This window comes from Carassius carassius, chromosome 19, assembly GCF_963082965.1.
Source record: "Carassius carassius chromosome 19, fCarCar2.1, whole genome shotgun sequence".
In the NCBI taxonomy this organism is placed as follows: Eukaryota; Metazoa; Chordata; class Actinopteri; order Cypriniformes; family Cyprinidae; genus Carassius; species Carassius carassius.
The window spans coordinates 12,576,494-12,593,596 of record NC_081773.1 but is presented as its reverse complement, the minus strand read 5'-3'; the positions used below and the strand labels follow the sequence as shown (position 1 = coordinate 12,593,596).

Below are 17,103 nucleotides of genomic sequence, written 5' to 3'. Positions count from 1 at the left end.
AGAACCTACTTGTTACTAAGGATCACTCAGGAAGAGAAGAAAAGAAAGAAAGAAAGAAAGATAGGAGACAATGGGAGAGAATGGTTGTAATTAAGGGCAAATTACAATGTTGAGGGTCTTTTTCTCTCTTCCTTTTTGTGTGTGATTGTGCATGTAAATGTGTATTTAAAGGTTGCACTTGAAAGTCCAAGGCTGTAAAATATTCCTCCTCGTTTCATGGACCAAGTTGAAATTGTATAATCGTAATTCAAACACATAAAATGCAGCTGCACAACTGCAGTTCATGATAAGAATTTGATCTTTACTGTAAAATTCAAAGACTCTTCAGCAGTATTTGGGACAACAGCATTACAACAAACTTGCTAGGCAACCTTCTCTCTGTTGCCAAATGCTGTTGAATAATTAGATATGGCTTTAGAGGATTTCTGCAAAATCATTTCCATCTTTGGTCAACTACAAGTGATCTCTGTGTTAGACGAACAGCCTGTGAAGTTGCTCTCAGTGCTGTACGCTGAAGGGAAACAGATTTTTAATTCATGTTTGTGATGAATTAATAATTGCGTGCGCGTTCTTGTGTGTGTGTGTGTGTGTGTGTGTGTGTGCGTGCGTGCGTGCGCTTGGAATGGCACGGAATGAGAAAGAAGGAATTATAGAGTTATGACCCGTCAAACAAGCGGGGAAAGTGGAACAAACGAACACACACACACAAACAAACACAAACACATTTTAAATGATCCTTCCCCGTCCAACATTCACACACACACATTCATACTCAGAGAGAGAGAGAGTGTAAGCATCCTGCAGAGTGTTAATTATAATTTTATAGGACTCAGCGCCGCCTAGTGGTTCAGATTTAATTAATCTGAATACCGCATGTAACGAAAATAAATAAATAAAAAATAAAAACCACACTGTCTCGGTTACTTTTACACGTAGACCTATTCTGGGTTAAAAATTAAAATCCCAAATCAAGTGAACAATCAATCAAATAAATGAAAATAATAATATACATTTTTAGTAGTAATTTTAGTAGGTTTTTTTGTTTGTTCGTTTTTTTTGCTTCAAATTATAAAAAAAAGTTGTATTAAGAAAACCATTTTATTTGACGATCGTTTTTTTTCAATACTCTTGTGTTTATTGGTAGATTCGCGACGTTTTTCTGTCAACGCGAATCTGCCGTGCGCAAACTCCAGGCATGCGATTGTGGTTTGACCGTTTGAGACATGGCTGATGATTTGGGAGACGAGTGGTGGACCCAGGGCGACAATTCAGGTAGCAAACATGTTTATTATGTGAAACTACATAGTCTTTTGATTATTTCAGCTGTACTTTGTAGCGTATTATTTGTATCATGTATTTTTCATGTATTGTCTGCGCGTGTCGGTTTGTAACTCCCTGCTGTGCCAGTGCGCTCTTAAGTATTCTCCCTGACAAGGTTCTGTTAGATCTTTTAAAATTCAGCTGGAACTTACACGAAACTACTCTCAGTAAACGGGCATCATTTGTAACTTGGTTAGTTGTGTATTCACAGATCTATGGCTAAACATCTCTTGCTAGAATCAGACTGCTCAAAACACGTGTTTACATGGCCAACAGTGCATCTTGGGATATGTAGTTTTCTTCCATGTAAATAATTGCAGTTCCAAATTTTTGTTTCTTCGTTCCAGAACTGGGTAGATTACTTACCAATTGTAGTCCGTTGCTAATTTCAAATTACATTTTAAAATTTGTAGCCTAGTTAGTAAAGTAATCCGTTACATTGCACATTTTAGGTGATGTATAATCAGACTACTTTTTGATGACTTTTGACTTCTCATTTTTCACATGGATCTAATTAGTATAGTCTTGTACCATATTCATATAAAAATACAAAGAATAATATGTTCCTTTGATTGTTATTAACAACATGAAGTGCAGTAAACTACATTACATGAAGGTTTCCAAAATGGGGTTTGTAAGTTTAATGAAAAGCTAATAATTAATTAAATTGTAAAAATATTAAATTACAATAAATAATTTAAAAATAACATAAATCAAAACACTTAGTAAAAACATAGAATATTTTATTTGTTTAATTTAATGTCTTGTGACCATTACCCAGTGTCAGAGAACCATGAACATGCAGATGTGATACTTAATTATTGAAATATTTATTTTAAAATCTCAGCCAGGGCTTCAAGTAAATATATTAGTTGAAAGAGGTTCAGATGATCAAAAAGTTTGGGAATACCTGCATTGCATATAAATAAGAAATAATGTAAATTTGTGCATTTTAATGTGTTTGAAAGACTAAGGTTGATGATACATGGGACAACTTTCTCTGAACAATGTTGCTCGGGCACTTTACCATTGAGAATGGGTAACAAATTTTATTCTGGGATTCTGGATACTTTAGATTGGTGTCTCACCTGGTTGCCCGTTGACAGCAACATTACCTTAAGTTGCCCCATGTATAATCAGCCTAAAGCCTTCTGAAGACAAAGTGATGCATGGTTAAATAACCCACTGAGTGATCATTTAAATAAAAAGTAATGTGTTTATCACTACTTGATTCAGTGTATAAGCATTAGGCTATTTTAGGAAGGAACATTTAAAAGTTGAAACCGAATTAGGGAGAATCAATAAATAATAGATAACAATATGAATAATATGTAGGCTAATCAATAAAAAATAACTGTAGTCTGATTAGGAGTATGTTGTAATTTAATCTAATTACAAACCCGATTCCAAAAAATTGGGACACTGAACAAATTGTGAATAAAATCAGAATGCAATGATGTGGAAGTTTCAAATTTAAATATTTTATTCAGAATATAACATAGATGACATATCAAATGTTTAAACTGTGAAAATGTATAATTTTAAGGGAAAAATAAGTTGATTTTAAGTTTCATGGCATCAACACATCTCAAGTTGGGACAAGGCCATGTTTACCACTGTGTGGCGTCCCCTCTTCTTTTTATAACAGTCTGCAAACATCTGGGGACTGAGGAGACAAGTTGCTCAAGTTTAGGAATAGGAATGTTGTCCCATTCTTGTCTAATACAGGCTTCTAGTTGCTCAACTGTCTTAGGTCTTCTTCCTCTTTGTGATACGCCAAATGTTTTCTATGGGTGAAAGATCTGGACTGCAGTCTGGCCATTTCAGTACCCGGATCATTCTTCTAAGCAGTCATGATGTTGTAATTGATCCAGTATGTGGTCTGGCATTGTCATGTTGGAAAATGCAAGGTCTTCCCTGAAAGAGATGAGGATATCTAGAACTTGGATATAACTTTCAGCATTGATGGTGCCTTTCCATATGTGTAGCTGCCAATGCCACACGCACTCAAGCAAACCCCATACCATCAGAGATGCAGGCTTCTGAACTGAGCACTGATAACAACTTGGGTTGTCCTTGTCCTCTTTAGTCCGGATGATATGGTGTCCCAGTTTTCCAAAAAGAACTTCAAATTTTGATTCGCCTGACCACAGAACAGTTTTCCACTTTGCCACAATTTGAAATGAGCCTTGGCCCAGAGAAAACATCTGCACTTCTGAATCCTGTTTCGATATGGCTTCTTTTTGACCTATAGAGTTTTAGCCGGCAACGTCGAATGGCACGGTGGATTGTGTTTACTGACAATGTTTTCTGGAAGTATTCCTGAGCCCATGTTGTGATTTCCATTACAGTATCATTCCTGTATGTGATGCAGTGCCATCTAAGGGCCCGAAGATCATGGGCATCCAGTATGGTTATCCGGCCTTGACCCTTATGCACAGAGATTGTTCCAGATTCTCTGAATCTTTGGATGATATTATGCACAATAGATGTTGATTACTTAAAAATCTTTGTAATTTTTTCTCTGAGAAACTCCTTTCTGATATCGCTCCACTATTTTTCGCCTCAGCATTGGAGGAATTGGTGATCCTCTGCCCATCTTGACTTCTGAGAAACACTGCCACTCTGAGAGGCTCTTTTTATACCCAATCATGTTGCCAGTTGACCTAATAAGTTGCGAATTGGTCCTCCAGCTGTTCCTTATATGCACATTTAACTTTTCCTTTCTCTTATTGCTACCTGTCCCAACGTAATGTGTAGCTCTCATGAAATCCAAATGAGCCAATATTTGGCATGACATTTCAAAATGTCTCACTTTCAACATTTGATACGTTATCTATATTCTATTCTAATTTTATGAGATTTGTAAATTAATACATTCCTTTTTTACTTACAATTTGTACAGTGTCCCAACTTTTTTGGAATCGGGTTTGTTCGAGTACTTCATTTTTTTTTTTAAAATCCGATTACATTACCCAGCTCTGTTTAGTTTTTAATATTAATTTGGTGTTATGTGCATTGTGATGTTGTTGTGGTCTTCAATCAGTTTTCATTTCCCTTGCAAACTTTGCTTACTCACAGGTGTGTCAGAGGTAGAGGAGGACACACAGCCACTTGAAGAAGAACAACCGAAGAAATCTACCTCAAAGAAAAGGAAGGGTGAAAAACAGGTTCAAGACAACACCAAGAAAAAGAAGAGGAAGAAAACGGTTAAGGTAACACAAACAAAATTTCTGGTGGTGATGCGTGTGAAGCCATTAAAAATATTTTCTGTCAGAATCGTGTGTGGTAGTTGGGTTCCATTCATTTTATCCATAGGAGAATTAATTATGAACAATAATTTAGCCAAAAGAAAGCCACTCATTTGAAGCACTCTGAATTACATTATCATACCATGTCTTGTGTTCTCAGACTTCTTAAATATTTGTATATATGCATATTTTGCATCAAACTTAAATTTTATATTTTGTATTTGACTGTCAATTGCAATTATAGTTCATTCCCTTATTATAGCGGTTATGTACACTTATTTTCAGCTAAGTTTGTATGTTCTGACTTGCATCTTAGTCGGTTGGTATAGTTTATGGCTTATAACCCCTTTAACAGTGACTTAAAAAAAATCCCAATAGGAAAAATTAATGGGAAAATTCCAGAATCAAGGCCACTGAAAAAGTGTGGCTTAACCAATGCCGTTGGTTTTGCTTTTGACATATGCAATAATAATAATTAATTTTTTGCAGTTCTGTTTAGTGATACTAGAATTACAGAAATGACACGTGAGTTAAAGATTCAAAATTAAAGCTTGCTTAAAATGGTTTTGCTTGAATGCTGCAAATGGAGCTTGTTGCCAAATTAAAAGTCCCCAAAATATGTAAAAAAAAAAAAAAAAAAGTGTTTACTTTGTCAAGCACCAAAGCTCTATTCAGTTGACCAAGCACAACAAAATGGGCCATCTGACCAATTAGAGCAGACTGGGTATTTTAGAAGGGCAGGCTTTAAAGAGACAGAAACTGAGAAAAACAGTGTTTTTTTTTTTTTTTTACTTTAAATCATGTAAATGTATTCTATCAGACCCCCAAAATAAAGTTATTAAGTTGTAACTGAACATAGACTGGCATTTTTTAAAACATGTAGAAACCTCGACTTTGTGAGTCCTTTTTTTTTTTCTTGGGTTGAGGAATTTAGGTTTTTCATCAAAGAGATGTCTTTGAGACAAAAGGTCTTGTGAGCAAAAACAGAACCAGGGCATCTTTAAGTAAAGAGTGTCTTACTTTCCCTGCAGAAAGAATGTTTCATCACACAGGAGAGATCAGAGGAGAAAGACGATAAGGAGTCCAACAAAAACAAGAAGAGAAGAAAGGTAAAAATTATGATTCACATGTCGGTTAATGTTACTGTAGATGTCAAACTCTTAGCTGCTTTGCAGCAGTTTTCACTTTATGCTTGATAAAAGGGGATAAAAAGAGCAAAACTTTCTACAGAAATGCTTTGATTTCACTAAACATAATTTGACTTCTCATTTTGGTTTGCATGCAGACAGAGAAACTCTCCTTTTAAATTATATTAGAGGACAAGGTTTATCTTAATTCATTCTTTCCTTTTCTTGTCACTGTTTCTGCCCCTAATGTATGTGATGTAAAACATGATATTGTTGCATAATTCTCCTTTGTATTTAGAAGAAGAAAACCATCACAGATGTTCTGACGAGCGCCGAGCCGGTGCCGGGCTCTCCAGCTGACCTTGTGAGCCTTTTAAAGAGTCACCACAGCCAGACCCGCTCTGTTATTGAGCAGGAGGAACTGATGCTAAGCGGTGAGTCGATTAATGCATGTTTGTGTGTGGTTTCATTTGAATCTGGATAAGGAAGTTGATTTTGTTCGTCTTCTTTTCTGTTTCAGAGTCTTGTTTCCTCAGCTCTAATGACCTTACACATAGCTTGTCTTCCTACCTCAAAGAAGGTGAAGTGCCTTTTTATGCACTTTTATTTTATGTTTCAGTTTATGACCCCCCGCCAAAAAAAAAAAAAATGATGTCCAACCAGGAGCATCTTGACTGTCATTTTTCAATTCAATTCTTCAATTCAATTCAATTCAATTCAAGTTTATTTGTATAGCGCTTTTTACAATACAATTCGTTACAAAGCAACTTTACAGAAAATTATGTTTCTATAATATTTAGTAGTAGCTAGTAGTTTGTGCATGTTTGACAGGATTTTAGAAAAAATAAAAAATAATAATAATAATACAAGACGTAGTCAGCTAGACGATGAACTATCAATATTATTAATTAATAGTAATTATATGATGCAGTCACACATGTAGCAATAATTGTTAGTTCTGTTTGTTGATTCAAGGTTAGGATCATCTGGGGTCCTCTGAGGGTCAGCATCATCTCTTCTCAGGTGTTCTGGATGCAGACTGGAGCTTGTGTAAATCCTAGTTACCACGGGATGTAAATCCCGTGGCAAAACATAGAAACAAAATAGAGACATCATTAGCATAGCTGCTGATCCAACAAAGTAAAATTAGTTTAACCCAAGCTAAAGAATAAAGATGCAGATGCAACTACACTCACAATTTAAGAGATACATTATTCGAATGCTTGGCGAAAGAGATGCGTTTTTAATCTAGATTTAAACAAAGAGAGTGTGTCTGAACCCCGAACATTTTGAATATGTACAGAGATTTCCATATTGCTGAATTTACACTTACATTAAAAAGTTTGGAGGTTTTGAAAGAAATCTCTTACGCAAGTTTTGTAAAAAAAAATTAAATAAAAAGTAATAATAATAATGAAATGTTTTAAATGTAATTTATTCCTGTATTGACACAGCTGAATTTTCAGCAGTTAATATTCCAGTCCTCCATGTGATATGATCCTTCAGAAATCATTATAATAAGCTGCTTGAGCTCAATGAACATTTTGGTAACTCTTTATTGTAAGGTGTCCTTGTTACACATGTTACGTGTGCCTACTATTATAATAACAATTTATTATGCTTAACTACATGAAAGTAACCCTAACCATATATTAAATACATGTAGTTAATTCATATTATTCAGTACTTAAATATATAATTACACTGTAACAAGGACACCTGTAAATAAGGTGTAACCAACATTTCTTATCATTATCAGTGTTGTAGATGGGATAGTTCACACAAATCTGAAAATTCTATAATTATTTACTCACTCTGTTGAACACAAAAGAAGATATTTTGATGAATGTTTTCAAACTGTTTCTGGTCCATCCATCCATCCATCTTCTACCGCTTATCCGGGGCCGGGTCGCGGGGGCAGCAGTCTAAGCAGAGAACCCCAGACTTCCCTCTCCCTAGACACTTCCTCCAGCTCTTCTGGGGGGACACCGAGGCGTTCCCAGGCCAGCCGGGAGACATAGTCTCTCCAGCGTGTCCTAGGTCTCCCCCAGGGTCTCCTCCCAGTGGGATGTGCCCGGAACACCTTCCCGGGAAGGCGTCCAGGAGGCATCCGGAACAGATGCCCGAGCCACCTCAGCTGACCCCTCTCGATGTGGAGGAGCAGCGGCTCTACTCTGAGCTCCTCCCGGGTGACTGAGCTTCTCACCCTATCTCTAAGGGATCGCCCAGCCACCCTGCGGAGAAAGCACATTTCGGCCGCCTGTATCCGGGATCTTGTCCTTTCAGTCATGACCCAAAGCTCATGACCATAGGTGAGAGTAGGAACGTAGATTGACCGGTAAATCGAGAGCTTCGCCTTGCGGCTCAGCTCTTTCTTCACCACGACAGACCGGTACATCGACCGCATTACTGCAGAAGCTGCACCGATCCGTCTGTCAATCTCCCGTTCCATCCTTCCCTCACTCGTGAACAAGACCCCAAGATACTTAAACTCCTCCACTTGAGGCAGGAACTCTCCACCAACCTGAAGTGGGCAAGCCACCCTTTTCCGACTGAGGACCATGGCCTCGGATTTGGAGGTGCTGATTCTCATCCCAGCCGCTTCACACTCGGCTGCAAACCGTCCCAGTGCATGCTGAAGGTCCTGGCCTGATGAGGCCAACACGACAACATCATCCGCAAAGAGCAGAGACGAAATCGTGTTGTCACCAAACCTGACCCCCTCCGGCCCCTGGCTGCGCCTAGAAATTCTGTCCATAAAAATCATGAACAGAACCGGCGACAAAGGGCAGCCCTGCCGGAGTCCAACACGCACCGGGAACAAGTCTGACTTACAGCTGGCAATACGAACCAAGCTCCTGCTCCGTTCGTACAGGGACCGGATAGCCCTTAGCAAAGGGCCCCGGACCCCATACTCCCGGAGAACCCTCCACAGGCCGCCGCGAGGGACACAGTCGAATGCCTTCTCCAAATCCACAAAGCACATGTGGACTGGTTGGGCATACTCCCATGAACCCTCCAGCACCCTGTAGAGGGTATAGAGCTGGTCCAGTGTTCCACGGCCTGGACGAAAACCACACTGTTCCTCCTGAATCCGAGGTTCTACTATCGGCCGGATTCTCCTCTCCAGTACCCTGCCATAGACTTTCCCAGGGAGGCTGAGAAGTGTGATCCCCCTGTAGTTGGAACACACCCTCCGGTCCCCCTTCTTAAAAAGAGGGACCACCACCCCGGTCTGCCATCCCAGAGGCACCGTCCCCGACTGCCACGCGATGCTGCAGAGGCGTGTCAGCCAAGACAGCCCCACAACATCCAGAGACTTGAGGTACTCAGGGCGGATCTCATCCACCCCCGGTGCCTTGCCACCGAGGAGTTTCTTGACTACCTCGGTGACTTCAGCTTGGGTTATGGACGAGTCCACATCTGAGCCCTCAGCCTCTGCTTCCTCAATGGAAGACGTGACAGCGGGATTGAGGAGATCCTCGAAGTATTCCTTCCACCGTCCAACGACATCCCCAGTTGAGGTCAACAGCTCCCCACCTCTACTGTAAACAGCGTTGGTAGGGCACTGCTTCCCTCTCCTGAGGCGCCGGACGGTTTGCCAGAATCTCTTCGAGGCTGACCGATAGTCCTTCTCCATGGCCTCACCGAACTCCTCCCAGGCCCGAGTTTTTGCCTCCACAACCACCCGGGCTGTAGTCCGCTTGGCCTGCCGGTACCTGTCAGCTGCCTCTGGAGTCCCACAAGCCAACCAGGCCCGATAGGACTCCTTCTTCAGCTTGACGGCATCCCTTACTTCCGGTGTCCACCACCGGGTTCGGGGATTGCCGCCTCGACAGGCACCGGAAACCTTACGGCCACAGCTCCGAGCGGCCGCTTCGACAATGGAGGTGGAGAACATGGTCCACTCGGACTCAATATCTCCAGCCTCCCTCGGGATCCGGTCGAAGCTCTGCCGGAGGTGGGAGTTGAAGATCTCTCTGACAGGAGACTCGGCCAAACGTTCCCAGCAGACCCTCACAGTACGTTTGGGTCTGCCGAGTCTGTCCAGCTTCCTCCCCCGCCATCGGATCCAACTCACCACCAGGTGGTGATCGGTTGACAGCTCCGCCCCTCTCTTCACCCGAGTGTCCAAGACATACGGCCGGAGGTCGGATGAAACGACCACAAAGTCGATCATCGACCTACGGCCTAGGGTGTCCTGGTGCCAAGTGTACTGATGGACACCCTTATGCTTGAACATGGTGTTCGTTATGGACAAGCTGTAACTAGCACAGAAGTCCAATAACTGAACACCGCTCGGGTTCAGGTCAGGGGGGCCGTTCCTCCCAATCACGCCCCTCCAGGTGTCACTGTCGTTGCCCACGTGGGCGTTGAAGTCCCCCAGTAAAACGACGGAGTCCCCAGTCGGAGCACTTTCCAGCACCCCTCCCAGAGACTCCAAGAAGGCTGGGGTACTCTGCATTGCCGTTCGGCCTGTAGGCACAAACGACAGTGAGAGACCTATCCCCGATCCGAAGGCGCAGGGAAGCGACCCTCTCGTTCACCGGGGTAAACTCCAACACATGGCAGCTGAGCTGGGGGGCTATAAGCAAACCCACACCAGCCCGCCGCCTCTCACCATGGGCAACTCCAGAGTGGTGAAGAGTCCATCCTCTCTCAAGGAGTGTGGTACCAGAGCCCAAGCTGTGCGTAGAGGTGAGTCCGACTATCGCTAGTCGGAACCTCTCTACCTCACGCACAATCTCGGGCTCCTTCCCCGCCAGTGAGGTGACGTTCCACGTCCCTAGAGCTAGTTTCCGTGTCCAGGGATCGGGCTGTCGAGGCCCCCGCCTTCGACTGCCACCCGATTGTCTAAGCACCGGCCCCTTACGGTCCCTCCTGTAGGTGGTGAGCCCACGGGAAGGCGGCCCCACATCGCTCCTTCGGGCTGAGCCCGGCCGGACCCCGTGGGGGGAGGCCCGGCCACCAGGCGCTCGCATACGAGCCCCAACCCCGGGCCTGGCTCCAGGGTGGGGCCCCGGCTGCGCCATACCGAGCGACGTCACGATCCTTTGATTTATTCTTCTCATAAGGGGCTTTGAACCGCTCTTAGTCTGACCCGTCGCCTAGGACCTGTTTGCCTTGGGAGACCCTACCAGGGGCATATAGCCCCGGACAACATAGCTCCTAAGGTCATTCGGGTACTCAAACCCCTCCACCACGTTAAGGTGGCAGTTCACTGTTTCTGGTTAGCCATTGAATTCCATAGATTTTATTCCTCATCTTCTTTTACTTTCAAGAGACTTAGACAGGTTTGGGGCATCTTGTGTTTGAGTAAAGGATGACAGAATTTTCAGTTTTGAATTAACTATACATTTAATATTTTTGTGGTAACTGTGATAAATTTTTATTCAGGATTCAATTAATTGGGTTTTATTGCATCTTTTTTTTCCATTAACACATTAATCAACAGCTTTTTGAACGATTAGTTTATATATATATATATATATTACTACATTTGACTACTTTTTCTTCAGTTTGTCCAAAGTGGGCAAAAATACAGAAGCAGCACAGCCAGACCCGTTCAGTGGTGTTGCTCATCGTTTGCGGATCTGCTCTAAGAACGATTGATCTCATTAAGTGAGTTTCAGATGTCCTGTTTTAAATAATACAGCGTTGCTTTCTCAACGGTTATGACTTTTTCCCCCTCTTTTTGTGTTTAAGGCATCTGATAGCGTTCAAAGGACAAGCTAAAGTGCTGAAGCTGTTCGCAAAACACATCAAGGTGGATGAACAGATAAAGTTACTGAGTAAAGGTGTGACCCATATTGCTGTTGGAACTCCTGGGAGAATTTGTGCTCTGTTAGAGAAAGGTTTGCTTTGATGCACATTTCTTGAAAATCTGTTATTTTAGCCAACTTTAAAAGGTTTTTTTTTTTTTTTTTTATTACTTGACTTGTGATCCTTGTGCTCTAGAGGGTTTGACTACACAAGGACTAAAATATCTGGTTCTGGACTGGAACTACCGAGACCAGAAGCACAGGAGAATGGTGGATATACCAGAGGTAACACCCATGTGCTTCTTTCAGATGGGACAGACTTGTTTATAATTGAATTACAAAGATATTTTTAAAGAGTTGTAATCCGAATAGCAATGAATGTGTAATGATAACATAACATATTAAATGACTTGAACTTTTTGTCTTTTTTTTTAATGCAATACTCATTAGTTTCATCAAGGAAGAAATATGTTTTGCTATTTGCTGTTGTTAGTCGTGCACAAGAATATATTTTGTTTTGTAAATTATCCAGGAAAAGAAAGACTAACTTTTAAATAGTTAATATCTGAAAAACTAAACTTTATTTTGATTTAATTCACCTTAAACTTTAACTATTTTGTGATAACTGAAAAAAATCTAATCTGTTGTTGTTTCAGGTGAAAGGAGACTTGCTGAAAATGATGGACCATGGTCTAATTCAGAGCTGCAGGGAAGGAACAGTTAAAATAGGACTCTTTTAAACTGATACTCTGTACTCTGTTATTTACACATACATTACACGTTCATTTATTTGTTCAATGTGTAATAGAGCTATTGTAGTGCCATATGTCTGCTGCAAGAAAATGTTTTTTATGATTATAAATAAAAAAAAATCTGATTGGTCAAAAAAATATATCCTTTTTTTTTTTTTTTACTTGTACACCAGGAGCCCCTCCCATGATAGACTGTTGATACTTCATTCACCATAAAGGCCTACTGATTTATGCAATATTCTGTTGCAACACACAAACTCAGGCACCAAGCACACACACATTCACCCAGATGCTGCTCCCACACATTACACCAGAGTCCAGGAATGAGGAGAGACTACATTCTGATGGAAAAGAATGTGTGGAGTGCTGGGGAAGTTTAACAGTCAGAGCTGAGGACAGGGAGAACAGCTCTGTGTGTGTGTGTGTGTGTGTGTGTGTGTAAGGTGGAGTGGTTGTAGTTAATAAGTAACAGTCACTTCAGGTTCAAAGGTTCAGTCACACTGGGAACTGCGAAAACTTACTTCGGTGACAGTTAAAGAAAACACTTGCTTATTTGTAGCTGTGTTATTAGTAGTTCTAGAGAATCTGACATGGGAAAGAAACAGGCAGGTACAGGGCCACTGTCGAGGCGTCCGGATAACTCGGCGTTTAAACAGCAGAGGTTACCCGCCTGGTCTCCATCTCTCACGGCAAACACTGTGCTGCCAACCTTCTACATCCTCTCTCTCGTGTGCTTGTTACTGGGCATATGGCTCCTCATCACTGTTGAGAACACACACGAACTGAAGGTTAGACATGTTTTTATCATCTGCCAGTTTGCAAGAAAGCAGGAAGTGGAGAAATAGACGAGAAAGATGTGTTCCTTTGTGGAAATCAACTCGAAGCAACACACAAATCCATCGGAGAGTGTGCTCTTATTGTGTGTTGGTCAAGTTATTTTGCTATTTTTTTTACTTGTAATAGACCTTAACATATGTAATTTTATACATTTAACATCTTGGTTTCGCTACGATTATATTTTTCATCAAGGCTGGTGGTCAAAAGCCAAACTAATACACTGATAAAGAGCGAAGCCATTGCAACTTAAATAATTTGAATTAGTTGTTTAATTAAAATAGCTGACTCACTAAGATGGACCAGGAGTCATTTGTATTGTTCGTTCTTAGCACTGCTTGCTAGGGAAGCCATATGTAGGGACCAGAATGTCATAGCTTTGGGGTAAACTTTTTATGAACTATAAAAATATGCTAAAAATAATTTGAGTCTATAAAAACACAAAAGATAACAAGAAAATCTAAATAAATAGATAAACAATCATAAAGAACCCCACCTAGCTACAGCTTAGCAACTGCATAACAATACAATATTGTACAATATACAATTATTTTACAATATTTGACTTTTTATAGTGAAATGTAGGCCTAAATTGTAACCAGTAGTAGTTTTATTGAGAAATATTGTATTTACACTTTATTCTGGATGTGAAATATCCTAAATTCTAGAATGACTCATGTAAATTCTAGAATGGCTGAGGGCTGCAGCTCAACATGAAGTATGTATTGCCACGACTTCAACAAGCCACATTTTACATTCATATTGTATGGAACATATATTTATTTATTTATTTGTTGTTGCATAGGTGGACTACACCAAAGCTGAAACATGTGAAGAATGCTTCAGTTTGAGGAAGAGTGCCATCGACTCCACAACAGCCTGTACGTGCACAGTCAGCTTCCACGTACCGAAAACCTTTCCGGTAGGTCTGACTGTATACAATACCTTTCAAAGTATTGGGTCAAGAATTATTTTATTTTTTTAAGAAATTAATACTTTTATTCAGCAAAAATAAATTTAATTTCTAAAAGTGACTAGAAATTTATAATTACTAAACATTTATTTTAAAATGTTTTATTAAAAGTTGCATTTTTCCCCCAAACTTTATATTCATGAAATCATTTTGAAAACACGTGTAGCTATCATGGTTTCCACAAAAACATTAAGCAGCACAGCTGTTTTTAACTTTAATAATAATGTCTCTTGAGCACCAAATCAGAGAAAATTAGAATAATTTCTGAAGGATCATGTAACATTGAAGTCTGGAGTAATAGTGCTGCAAATTCAGCTTTGTCTTCAGAGGAATAAATTATTTTCGTATAGCCTAAACGATTTCCACCACTATGGCAAGTTTGTATGCTTCAGTTTTTAGACTTTTCACACACACACAGCTTATTATAAAATGAGAAGACGTCCTAGATTAAAGTAATTAAAAAAAGTCTGTTGTCTAATTTAAACGAGACAACCTTATGAACCTCATAATTTGTCATCAGCGTGTTTCCTTTCAACATGAAGTAGTTGGTCTGAGCGCGCGCTGTCTCCCTCAGGGCGATGTTTTCTTTTACTACGGTCTGAGGAACTTTCATCAGAACCTGCGGAGGTACATGGACTCCCGCGATGATGCACAGATGGTGGGGAGGAAGAACAACCTGAAGGTGCTCGACGTCTCTTTCACTCCCCTTCTGTTTGCACTCTTTTTCACGCTCTTTCCTCATCCCTCCCACTCACTGATTAAAATAACGTCTGTCTTTATTTGATCTATCACTATGCTTCACATTAGTAGTGCTGCTGTCTCATTCAATCTGCTGTTATTGCTCACGTAGACACCGAGTTCATACTGTGCTCCCTTCGATTACGATGCAGACAGAAACCCCATTGCCCCCTGCGGTGCCGTGGCCAACAGCATGTTCAATGGTAAGACCCATGTTACAATTAGGCCAATAAGCCTTCCATTTTAATCCTTGTTTATGCTTATATATAGACACATTTATTACATTATCACAGTTTATTTGCTATAGTTTAGAAAATGCGACAAGAAGTCAGTTAAATTGTTAGGACAAATTCATTTGGATAATTTCAGAAAACTTTGATAGAAGTAATGAATTAGGTTGAATCAGATTTTGTTCAGTCTGTGTTGTAAAAAGGTCTCATTGAGCAATTAAAAAAAGTACAGTTAAGCAAAACATGGTCAGGTCAAAATGACTGAATAATTTTTGGTCCCAAATTATTATAAATTTGATTGGTAGTCCACTGTATGACGAATTTCTGAGTATAATATGTCAGTTTATTTTGCTATCGTCACTTACATAAATGCAAGATAGTGTCCTGGTGTATGAATAATTTTTGGTTTGTATGTGTGTGTGTGTGTGTTTTTTTAGACTCATTAACAGTGATGTATAATCCAATGGATGGGTCAAAAATACAAGTCCCACTCTACAGGAAGGGCATTGCTTGGTACACGGACAAAAACGTCAAGTTCCGTAACCCTCCGACCAACAACACATTCCCTCTCCAACAAGCCTTTGAACGTAGGCTACACACCATACACCACATGTTTATGAACATATGTGTCAGTTTTCCTCATTGCTGTCTCTCTGTTTGTTCTCAGGCACGACTAGGCCCTTGTATTGGCAGCGTCCAGTTTATGAGCTGGATGACACAGACTCCAACAACAATGGCTTTATAAATGACGACCTGATTGTTTGGATGAGAGAGGCAGCCTTCCCTAATTTCAAAAAGCTTTATGGGGTTCTCAATCGTGCTCAAGGGCCTTTCACTGAAGGCCTGCCTGCTGGCAACTACACCCTCTCTATAAATTACAGTATCCTTGCTTGATGGAGAACAGAATTGGTTGTAAATGGAAGGAAATTGTTCAGCAGCACTGACAGGCTTTCAGTTCGGTGAAAAAACCTATTTAAATAGCTGACAAATTTACTTAGTCACAATGTGACTTTTTTTGTTTAAAGAGATGGTTCCACCAAAAATTACAATTCTGTTATCATTTACTCACTTTCATGTAATTTTAAACCTATATGACTTTTTTTTGGAAGAACACAAAATGTTCTGAAGTATATTGTTATGGTTACCAAACAGTTTTGGTGACCAGTGACTAATAATAATGCTTGAAAAAAAAAATTCTTAAAAGATCTTCTTTACATATTGCAGAGAACGGTTGAAACAGAATTTGTATTTTGGGTGAACTCTCTCTTTAGGAGATGATATTTAGCAGTTACGTTTGTTTGTTTGTTTGTTTTTCCTGTAACTAGGTTTTGCCTCGACCAATATCTCCAGATTTCCCTGTCGAGCCCTTTAGAGGTCGGAAGGAGCTGGTGATCTCAACGGTGACCTGGTTTGGTGGGCAGAATTACTTCCTGCCCATAGCATACCTGGTCACCAGTGGACTGATCTTGGTGACGGCTGTCGTACTCACAATGGTGTATGTGAAAGTGGGCAAAAAGGGCAAGAACATGGAGGAATAGACCAAAACATGGAAATGTCCATCAGAAAACAATGATGAAAAATTGCACTCAAGAGCCATTATTAGGCACACGAAAGCAGTACAAATGTATTATTTAATTTAACTTATATTGGCTTTTCTAATTTTGAGAATAAATTGTTTACCAAAACCTATTTGATACGATTCTATAATAAAATTTATAGTTGGATATATAGTGAAAAATATACAGTGAAAAAAACCCTGAAAATTAACAATACCAATCAAGTGCGCTATTTATGTTAATTTGTACTAAAATTGTTTTGCTTAAAATATAATATGCAATTGAAACAAACAAACCTGTATAAAAGCAGATCATTGCAAAACAGAAACATTTTCACAAGTGGACTTTTGAACCCCACTGTACGCTACATATTTATATCCTGATGAAATGTAAAAACTGGCCTGTATTTCCAGACAGGAAATGAGTAATGGATAATTATCATTTCCAGCTGTCTTGAATCATTGCACTGGGGTCTTTTCTCACATTTGACATATTCTAAGTTTGGAATAGCATACTACTAATTTATGTATGTTGTATGTATATTGTGCATAGTATGCAAA

The 17,103-nt window shown here is 40.1% G+C and overlaps 2 protein-coding genes across 3 annotated transcripts; both read left to right on the top strand.

Moving 5' to 3' along the window:
- Positions 1-1,138: 1,138 nt before the first annotated feature.
- On the top strand, positions 1,139-12,350 carry cmss1 (cms1 ribosomal small subunit homolog). Of its 2 annotated transcripts, none has more exons than XM_059499870.1 (9): positions 1,139-1,272; positions 4,402-4,535; positions 5,603-5,680; positions 6,000-6,132; positions 6,219-6,278; positions 11,218-11,320; positions 11,405-11,553; positions 11,657-11,745; positions 12,117-12,350. In XM_059499870.1, exons 1-9 carry the CDS (start codon positions 1,224-1,226, stop codon positions 12,198-12,200), a joined length of 879 nt encoding a protein of 292 aa, XP_059355853.1. In that variant the 5' UTR covers positions 1,139-1,223; the 3' UTR covers positions 12,201-12,350. The 2 variants fall into 2 exon arrangements, with proteins under 2 accessions (XP_059355853.1, XP_059355852.1); XM_059499869.1 differs by having other exon boundaries at positions 5,997-6,132.
- A 111-nt stretch (positions 12,351-12,461) lies between these two features.
- LOC132095103 (cell cycle control protein 50A-like) lies at positions 12,462-16,662 on the top strand. The gene is made up of 7 exons (XM_059499868.1): positions 12,462-13,000; positions 13,852-13,968; positions 14,594-14,701; positions 14,870-14,960; positions 15,425-15,574; positions 15,655-15,867; positions 16,338-16,662. Exons 1-7 carry the CDS (start codon positions 12,803-12,805, stop codon positions 16,523-16,525), a joined length of 1,065 nt encoding a protein of 354 aa, XP_059355851.1. The 5' UTR covers positions 12,462-12,802; the 3' UTR covers positions 16,526-16,662.
- The last annotated feature ends 441 nt before the right edge of the window (positions 16,663-17,103 follow it).